Raw genomic sequence first — 10,000 nt, 5'->3', positions numbered from 1 at the left:
TGATGGGCTGGATCCGAAACAAAATCCAGGCCACTTGTTCTTGTCACCTATGCAACTCATCCACCTTGTTTTGTCACAACTCGTCCACAACTGAGATGTACTGATGCATTTAGTTTTTGGTCCCATCAATTTTAGAAATTAGGCCTGTGTTGACCTTTTAACCTTAACATTAAATGGTAGTGGAATTCAGTAACCTGACATGAAAACGCTCTTCAAATTTCAAGTCAATCAGATGAAAATTGAGGATTTTAGATAATTTGGACCAAATTGGCCGATTGGCCTACGTTTACCTCAAAATTAGTAGGTCGTTGAATTCAGTGACCTGCTGTGCAAATGCTCTTCAAATTTCAAGTTAATTGTTTTTAAATTGAGGATTTTTGAAACTTGGCATATGTTCACCTCAAAATGAAAAGGTGGTCGAGTTCAGTGACCACAGATGCAAATGGTCTTCAAATTTCAAGTCAATCGGATGAAAATTGACAATTTTAGAAACAATTTTAAAATTTGGCCTATTTTGGGTTGACCTTTTGGCTTATGTTGACCTTTTGATGGAAGATAACTTCAAAAGTAATAAGTGGTTGAATTCACTGACCTGATATGCAAATTTCAAGTCAATTGGATGAAATTTGAGGATTTTAGAAAATTTGGCTAAAATTGGCGTTTTGGCATATGTAAACATTTTTGGTTGATCAAATTTTACGAAACTTCAATGAGGGACCATCGCAGGGTCAGTGACATTAATCTGAAAATTTCATAACGATCGGTTGAGCTGTTTGGGCTGGAGGCGAGTGGACAGACAAACGCGATCAACATACTTGTCAAAAAAAAAATTGCCAAATAACAAGTGGACCCAAATGCAATACCCTCTCTGAATCCTTCAGCGAGGGGAAGCAGAAGGCAAGTGCCATCGGGTGGAGATGTAGGCCAAAACGTGCAGAGCGTGACGCAACCAAGAAGGGAACCTGTGAGCTTAAATGTTAAGTGTCACCACGAGGGGATGGTGTCATGTTAATTAGCTAGGGTTTAAGAATAAGCTTCCCCAATATATAATCACCACCGATTTTTCAAGATCAGCAATAAAGGTGGGGAACACGTCCCGAAAACCACTACAAGCGGGCAGAAACCCCACCTTCAAAGGGTGACAACAGGCAAAGTCATGCCCCTGAGGCTGATTGATGGGCATGACGTCAGGAGCTAGCCGAGCAGGCAGAAACCCCACCTTCCAGGGTTTGGTGCGAGCAGGCCATGCCCCAGAAGCGGAGGCGTGATGCTTGAAGAGAAAGAGGGTGTGGGGGAGCATCACACTGAATAGGACAAGAGATCAGCAGAGCGCACAGACAAGGTCAGTGTGAGGACCACACGAGGCAGAGTTGATTCGGAAGAGAATCAGGAGGCAGGAGTTCAGGGCTTGCGCATTTTTTTTGGAGAGCCATGATCAGAGCAGAGGCACGAGGCACATCATTTGGAGAGGCGAGAGCGGAGGGTGATCACGTGACCAGGATGGCACGATCCTTGAATTTGTGTTGAGGCAATTTGGCTTGCGTGATGAAGCAAGACGCTGGCCTTTGGCTCTTGGATGGGTCGGTGAGGACGATCGGCACATGAAGCCGTTACACTGGGGCTCTGAGCCTTGTTGTGGAGTGCCACGCGCAGATTGCCTGGCGTGCGTTCGGCCCACTATGAGAGAAGTGCCATTTTGTGCACGTCTGGACGTGCGAATAGGAGCACCTCGATTCCAAGTTCCACAAAGACCAGCTCTGGGCCAAGCAACGTAGAAGAATACTCGAAAGGAGGGATTTTCTATTTATTTTATGTACCCTTTGTCTGTATTTGACTCTGTGATGAAGCACTTTGACTTTAGGATTTAATATTTCATTATTATTAGGGTACCCTGTCATTCTGACAGGGAACCCTATTGTTTTCCTTCTGTTTATTTCCTTTTTTTTTTTTCTTCCGCCGGCAATTTGCGGGTTCTTTCGCTTTAAAAATCATTTTCTCCGGAACGGTAAGTCCGATCGACACGAAATTTTCAACATAGTATGTATCTTTTTTTGATAGCAAACTTAATAGGTAATTGCGACGTCATAGGTCACGTGGTATGGGCGCCATCTTGAAAAAAACTGAAAAACTTTGGACCTCTATCTCTGAAACGGCGCAATGGAAACTTTTTTCGCTTCATACATTTGAATAAGCTCCTCAAGGGGAACAGGGGTGATTTTTCGTGAAGTCATCGGTCAAAAGGTGTGCCGGTCAAAATCCGTTAGGTACAACGCTGCATCGGAAAAATCTGAAATTTGAGCCTCATCAGCACAACAATTCACCGTAGAAAAGATATATTAAGACGTCATAGGTCACTTAGTTCGGCAGCCATCTTGTTTTGGGAATTCTTTTTTTTTTTTTTAATCTTCTTCTCCAGAACGGCTAAACAGATTGAGGCGAAACTTTACACACATTCCCCATGAGGTCCTTTATCAAGTTTGTTAATTTATTATTGATCGGTCATACGGTTTGGTGGCCATCTTCAATTTACCCTAAACCTTCAAACATCTTCTTCTCCAGAACGGCTCATCAGATCAAGGGAAACTTCACAAAAGTATTGCCCACGAGTAGGGAATATAAGTTTGTTAATTTCTAATTGATAGGTCACATGGTTTGGCAGCCATGTTGGATTCAAGAAAAATATTAAATAACGTTTTCTATGGAATCACATAACCTATGGAAGTGAAAATTTGCAACTATCATCCTCCATGATATCTGCATTCATAGTAAAAATTATGACGTCACAAGTCACATGGTTTGGCGGCCATCTTGGATAGAAAAATGGACCTTATTCGATTTATACGAAACTTCACACACTTGTTAGGGTCCCCGATGGGAAGCTGAATTTAAATTTATGATGTTATAGGTCACATGGTTCAGCAGGCATCTTGGATTGAAAATGAATAAATTGTTAAAATCTTCTTCTCCAGAACGGCAAGACAGATTGAGACGAAACTTTACATATATATATATATATATATATATATATATATATATATATATATATATATATATATATATATATATATATATATATATATATATATATATATTCCCCATGTGGTGCTTTCTCAAGTTTGTTAATTTCTTCTTGATCAGTCACATGGTTTGGTGGCCATCTTGAATTTACCCTAAAACCTTCAAACATCTTCTCTAGAACGGCTGATCTGATAAAGGGGAACTTCACATACCTATTGCACATGAGTAGGGAATACAAGTTTGTTAATTTCTAATTGATAGGTCACATCGTTTGGCAGCCATGTTGGATTTAAGAAAAATATTAAATAATGTTTTCTCTGGAAACGCTTAACCTTCCGAAGCAAAAATTTGCAAATGCCATCTTCCATCAATTCTGCATACATGGTAAAAATTATTATGTTGCAAGTCACATGGTTTGGTGGCCATGTTGGATTTAAGAAAATATTAAATAATGTTTTCTCTGGAACGGCTCAACCTATCGAAGCGAAAATTTGCAACTGTCATCCCCCATGATGTCTGCATACATGGGAGAAATGACATCACAAGTCACATAGTTTGGCGGCCATCTTGGATAGAAAACGCACCTTTTCCGATTAACACGAAACTTCAGACACGTTCCACTACACAGTTGAAAGCAGAATATAAATTTTTTTGTCATCTCATGTTGTATCAAAGGCCGAGGTCTGGGTAGTGCACACGAGTAGTGAATATAACTGTTAATTTCCAATTGATAGGTCACATGGTTTGGCAGCCATGTTGGATTCAAGAATTATATTAAATAATGTTTTCTCTGGAACCACATAACCTGTGGAAGCAAGACTTGGCTACTATAATCGAGCCCCATGCCTGCACATATGTTAACGAGGACAAATGTGTCTAAGAGCTGCGTCCTAAAGGTTTTGTCTTCACCAGAACAACAACAACTTCCGATATTTCATCACATGCCTTGACAGAGCCAAGAGCGAGACCCGTCATGGACGATCGTCGTTCATGACAAAATAGCCTATTTACGAAATTACAATACATTAAATGGCATAATCTTTAAATAGTAACGTGTGCTTTTCGAAACATTAAGGCAAATGTCCGAATATATTTAAGAGTTCATGATGGACGCTCTCAAAAGGCACCGTCAATGCGAGGATGTGTATGTGTTTAGTATTTTAGGAGATCGGGATCCTGTATATAAAAGAGCCGAGTCCTAAAGGTTTTGTCTTCACCAGAAGAAGAACGCCGAGCTCTCTTAATTTTGAAGAGTAAAAAGAAGAAGAAGAAGAGTGTAAAAAAAAGAGCAAAAAAAAGAGCAAAAAAAAAGAGCAAAAAAAAAGAGCAAAAAAAAAAAGGAGAAAAAAAAAAAAGAAAGAGTAAAAAAAAAAGAAAGAGTAAAAAACAAAGAAAGAGTAAAAAACAAAGAAAGAGTAAAAAACAAAGAAAGAGTAAAAAAAAAAAAAAAGAGTAAAAAAAAGGAAAGAGTAAAAATAGAAAGAGTAAAAAAAAAAGAAAGAGTAAAAAAAAAAAAAAGAATAAAAAAAAAGAAAGAGTAAAAAAAAAAAGAAAGAGTAAAAAAAAAAGAAAGAGTAAAAAAAAAGAAAGAGTAAAAAAAAGAAAGAGTAAAAAAAAAAGAAAGAGTAAAAAAAAAAGAAAGAGTAAAAAAAAAAGAAAGAGTAAAAAGAGAGTAAAAAAAAAAGAAAGAGTAAAAAAAAAAGAGTAAAAAAAAAAGAAAGAGTAAAAAAAAAAAAAAGAGTAAAAAAAAAAGAAAGAGTAAAAAAAAAAGAAAGAGTTAAAAAAAAGAGAGATCAAGTAAAAAAAGGAAAGAGTAAAAATAGAAAGAAATAAAGAAAAGAAAGAGTAAAAAAAAGAAAGAGTAAAAAGAAAAGAAAGAGTAAAAGAAAAGAAAGAGTAAAAGAAAAGAAAGAGTAAAGAAAAGAAAGAGTAAAAAGAAAAGAAAGAGTAAAAAGAAAAGAAAGAGTAAAAAGAAAAGAAAGAGTAAAAAGAAAAGAAAGAGTAAAAAAAAAGAAAGAGTAAAAAAAAAGAAAGAGTAAAAAGAAAAGAAAGAGTAAAAAGAAAAGAAAGAGTAAAAAAAGGAAAGAGTAAAAAAAAAAAGAAAGATTAAAAAAAAAAAGAAAAAGTAAAAAAAAAAAGAAAGAGTAAAAAAAAAAAAGAAAGAGTAAAAAAAAAAAGAAAGAGTAAAAGAAAAGAAAGAGTAAAAAGAAAAGAAAGAGTAAAAAGAAAAGAAAGAGTAAAAAGAAAAGAAAGAGTAAAAAGAAAAGAAAGAGTAAAAAGAAAAGAAAGAGTAAAAGAAAAGAAAGAGTAAAAAGAAAAGAAAGAGTAAAAAGAAAAGAAAGAGTAAAAAGAAAAGAAAGAGTAAAAGAAAAGAAAGAGTAAAAAGAAAAGAAAGAGTAAAAAGAAAAGAAAGAGTAAAAGAAAAGAAAGAGTAAAAGAAAAGAAGAGAAAGAAAGAAGAAGAGTAAAAGAAAAAAGAAGAGTAAAAGAAAAGAAGAGTAAAAAGAAAGAAGAGTAAAAGAAAAGAAGAGTAAAGAAGAAGAGTAAAAAGAAAAAGAAGAGTAAAAAGAAAAAGAAGAGTAAAAGAAAAGAAGAGTAAAAAGAAAAGAAGAAGAGTAAAAAGAAAAGAAGAGTAAAAAGAAGAAGAAGAAAAAGAAGAAGAAGAAGAGTAAAAATAGAAGAAGAAGAAGAAGGAGAAGAAAAAGAAGAACAAGAGTGAAAATAAAAGAAGAACAAGAAGAAGAAGAAGAAGAAAAACAGAAGAAGAAGAAGAAGAAGAAGAAGAAGAAGAGTAAAAATAGAAGAAGAAGAAGAAGAAGAGTAAAAATAGAAGAAGAAGAAGAGTAAAAATAGAAGAAGAAGAAGAAGAAGAGTAAAAATAGAAGAAGAAGAAGAAGAAGAGTAAAAATAGAAGAAGAAGAAGAAGAAGAGTAAAAATAGAAGAAGAAGAAGAAGAAGAGTAAAAATAGAAGAAGAAGAAGAAGAAGAGTAAAAATAGAAGAAGAAGAAGAAGAAGAAGAGTAAAAATGAAGAAGAAGAAGAAGAAGAGTAAAAATAGAAGAAGAAGAAGAAGAGTAAAAATAGAAGAAGAAGAAGAAAAGTAAAAATAGAAGAAGAAGAAGAAGAGTAAAAATAGAAGAAGAAGAAGAAGAGTAAAAATAGAAGAAGAAGAAGAAGAGTAAAAATAGAAGAAGAAGAAGAGTAAAAATAGAAGAAGAAGAAGAGTAAAAATAGAAGAAGAAGAAGAGTAAAAATAGAAGAAGAAGAAGAATAAAAAGAAGAAGAAGAGTAAAAATGAAGAAGAAGAGTAAGAGTAAAAATAGAAGAAGAAGAAGAAGAAGAAGAGTAAAAATAGAAGAAGAAGAAGAGTAAAAATAGAAGAAGAGTAAAAATAGAAGAAGAAGAAGAAGAAGAGTAAAAATAGAAGAAGAAGAAGAAGAAGAAGAAGAAGAAGAAGAAGAAGAAGAAGAATAAAAAAAAAAGAAGAAGAGTAAAAATAGAAGAAGAAGAAGAAGAGTAAAAATAGAAGAAGAAGAGTGAAGAAGAAAAGTAAAATGTCGAAGAGTACATAATGAAGAAGAGTAAAACAATGAAGAAGAGTAAATAATGAAGTGCTAAAATAAGACATGCTAAAAATGATGTCACAAGTCACATTGTGTGGCAGCCATCTTTGATAGAAAAACACACCTTTTCCGATTAACACTAAACTTGACAGACGTGTTCCAATACACGGTTTGAAGCAGAATATAAATGTGATGTCATAGGTCACATGGTTCGTCAGCCATCTTGGATTGAAAATTAATAAATTTTTAATTTTTTTCTCCAGAACAGCTGGACAGATCGAGGCAAAAATTCACACACACTTTCCCCAAGACATCCTTTCACAAGTTTGTTAATTTCTAATTGATAGGTCACATGGTTTGTTGGCCATATTGAATTTACCCTAAAACCTTCAAACATCTTCTTCTCCAGAATGTCTGGTCAGATCAAGGGGAAACTTCACATACGTATTGCTCACGTGTAGGGAATACAAGTTTGTTAATTTCGAATTGATAGGTCACATGGTTTGGCAGCCATGTTGGATTCAAGAAAAATATTAAATAATGTTTTCTCTGAAATCACATAACCTATCGAAGCAAACATTTGCAACCATCATCCTCCATGATGTCTGCATTCATAGTAAAAAAATTAACCTAACCCTAACCTTTCAAACGACACAGGCCGTTCCTTTGCTCTCGAAAACGACGAATGGATTGGGGCATTGTGTTTATCTATAAATGCGCATAAGAAATCGAGAAATTATTAGAATACACCAAGTCATCACTATCCGGAAGTCCGTACGTTGTAACCCGTAATGGGGAATGCGGCTGAGGTTCTCTTCGCCATCGGCCACGCCTACGCAGCAATGAGTCTTATCATTGGTTGGTAAATAAATGGCCATAACTTGGGAAGCGCTTGTCCTATTAATATCAAGCCTTGAAAAGGCACATCCACAGGGCCCCAGCAATATAGCTGGCAAGTTTCAATTAGATCGGACCAGTGGTTGTCGAGAAACAGCAGTCACAGACACGACACACACTACTGGAATTATAGATAGATTATCATCATCATTACACTCTTGAATTATTGTCCTTTGTAAATATTTGTTCATTTTCATTCAATGCATTTCTTTTAAGCTGTAGCCATGTAATTGAACAATACCTACTGTATTGTCGAAAAATCCTCATTCTTGCAAGTCTTTATTTAATGTTCCATTCCTCAGTTTTCTGTCTTTAATGTTTTTTTACTGTCCGACTAGACCATTTCTCCTCATCTAAGCAGCAAAGCATCCTCAACAGGGGACCATGTTGCATTGCCAGATCATTTGGGGGAGTGGAGGGGCGGGGGAGAGGAACACGGCCAAACTGCAACAAGCACAGACTATCAAATGAATAAATATTCAATGAACCCATCTCGCTCCGAGGACATTGACAGCTTACATTATTCTTATCCACTTCCTTGGGACACACAGGACAGAGAAGATGAGACAGCGAAAGAAGCCAAGAAACCTGAACAGTGCGGCACCATTCACATCTGCTCCATAACGATCGCTGTCGACTGTCTGTGGTCCTTTTCGAGCAAGCTGCTGTCTCACATGGTGATTCGCCATGTGCCTGAACTCGAGTTCACCATGAAACATGAATCACAGTATCAGCAGGCTGGGGAAGCATCATGAAGTGAGCAGGTAACGAGAAGCAGCAGATACGAGTAACGAGCAGCAACAACCCAGAAGCAAGTGCAACCATATGAACCAACCATGCGAACCACCCACCACCACGGTGTACACCTTTTATAATCTCCCGCATGCCATATCGGACAGCTCGCTGCATGCGTCCATTGTCGATGACTGATGGGCTGTGCTGAATGGTGGGCAAGCCAGGGAATTTCTAAGCTGGGAATCTCTGATAGTACACTGGCCTTGAGAACATCAGATGTCCATACATGGTCAAGTCTCCAGTTGTGACATTTTGCCCAGTTGTGCCACGTTGCGAGCTGTTGATTGCTGCAAGCTGCTCAGAATGGAAAAGTACACACAGGGACAGACGTACATAAGTGGAAAAGTTTAAGATTGTATGGAGGGAGGGAAAGACAGGTCCGAGACACACAGGGGCGGGGGAGACGACAACATTAAACAGTGCCAAACATATCTCCAACGGCAATTACAGCATTATGAAATAACTATTGCTCCATTTTACACATCCCCTATGCCCTCAACCAGATCCATAACAATATTAGGACAAAATATTTAATTTTCAATGTTTACCAGGGAGGCATTTATGAAGATTCTTACCGTGCACATCGCAAAGCTTCCAACTCACGATTCCCTTCATTCAGAATTTTCGCCAATTCTTCCAATGTCATCTGTTCAAACAGCATCTGCACAGCCAGTACATCAAAGCAATTTTAACAAGCATGTGAAAATTGACAAGCTAATTTTGATCGAATCTCCCCAAAATTAGAAATCTAAATCAAAGTGCTGAGCACCCCCAAGTTCATTAACCATTTGAGTACTGTTGGCCATGGTTGTGGCCTCAATGGAACGTGCTGTTGATCAAGGTTGTGGCCCACATCATTATTATTCAACCATCTTATTGTTTGTTGCTATTTAAGTGTTTGCTCCTATAGTTGCCCAATAAACAATAGACGTTTTTTCAAATTGTCTGGGTAAAATATTATGGTTTTGGAAAACTTAACCCAGAGGGAGAGCATACATGGACATGAAGGTGACTCAAGGATCAGTTATTTCATAAATCTTTGTGTATAGTCCTTGGTCCCTTGTCAAAGGGCTGTATTTTCCCAGTGTAATGTCTCCCCCTTCCCCTCTGTTACTTTCAACCTTTTTTCCTCAACACCACAATTCTGTTCAATCCCTCTGCTACTTTCAATCTTCCCTCCTTTACACAATCAAACATCCTTTCAATAGCCCCTCCTTCACCTCATCAGTCTCACCTTCAATCCCACAGCCATTTGGTTGTCCCTTGGTCAGGTGGAATTCCTTTCCATGTTCCCTCCATCCATGCATTGCTCAATAACCCATTGGGTGCTCTCACATGCATGTTCATGACGCTTGGTGCTTGCCATAGCAGACGAGGGAGGTGCGGTGTTTCTCGCAGGCATGGTACAGTGCAAAATAGTGCGACTGGGTGTTTTGTGCATGCAGGGAGGGGGCTGGGGGCTCTTTTGCGACTTTGGACACAGAGGGTGCGGCGTGGGCTTCGTTTAAATTTCCACGAGTGACGTTTTTTCACTCGCCCCCATCGGCTGCGGACGAATGGGAGGGGGAGAAGACTTGTGGGAGGGAGGAGGAAAGAGCTGATGTGAAGAAGCAGAAAGGCAGAAGCGGAGGGACAGGCTTGTGTGAGCAGGGACAAAAAGTGCTCCTGAGCAAATGACGCAGAAAGCAGGAGACAGAAGTGAACAGGACAAGCTCGCATGAGCAGAAG

At 37.5% G+C, this 10,000-nt stretch overlaps 1 protein-coding gene across 8 annotated transcripts in view; it reads right to left on the bottom strand.

The window, feature by feature from the left end:
* Window positions 1-10,000, bottom strand: part of LOC147011890 (importin subunit alpha-1-like) — a 97,724-nt gene that overhangs the window by 35,644 nt on the left and 52,080 nt on the right. For 6 of the 8 annotated variants that reach the window (XM_085857390.1, XM_085857394.1, XM_085857386.1 and 3 more), the window contains exon 4: window positions 8,848-8,933. In XM_085857390.1, coding sequence (XP_085713516.1) covers window positions 8,848-8,933 — 86 coding nt within the window. Of the gene's footprint in view, window positions 1-7,996; window positions 8,467-8,847; window positions 8,934-10,000 lie in introns of those variants that run through there. The other 2 variants (XM_085857391.1, XM_085857392.1) reach the window with 2 other exon arrangements.

This window comes from Eptatretus burgeri, chromosome 15 (genome assembly GCF_056783735.1).
Source record: "Eptatretus burgeri isolate ZD-2024b chromosome 15, Ebu_testis_v1, whole genome shotgun sequence".
NCBI classification, from domain to species: Eukaryota; Metazoa; Chordata; class Myxini; order Myxiniformes; family Myxinidae; genus Eptatretus; species Eptatretus burgeri.
This window is presented reverse-complemented; position numbering and strand designations above follow the sequence as displayed.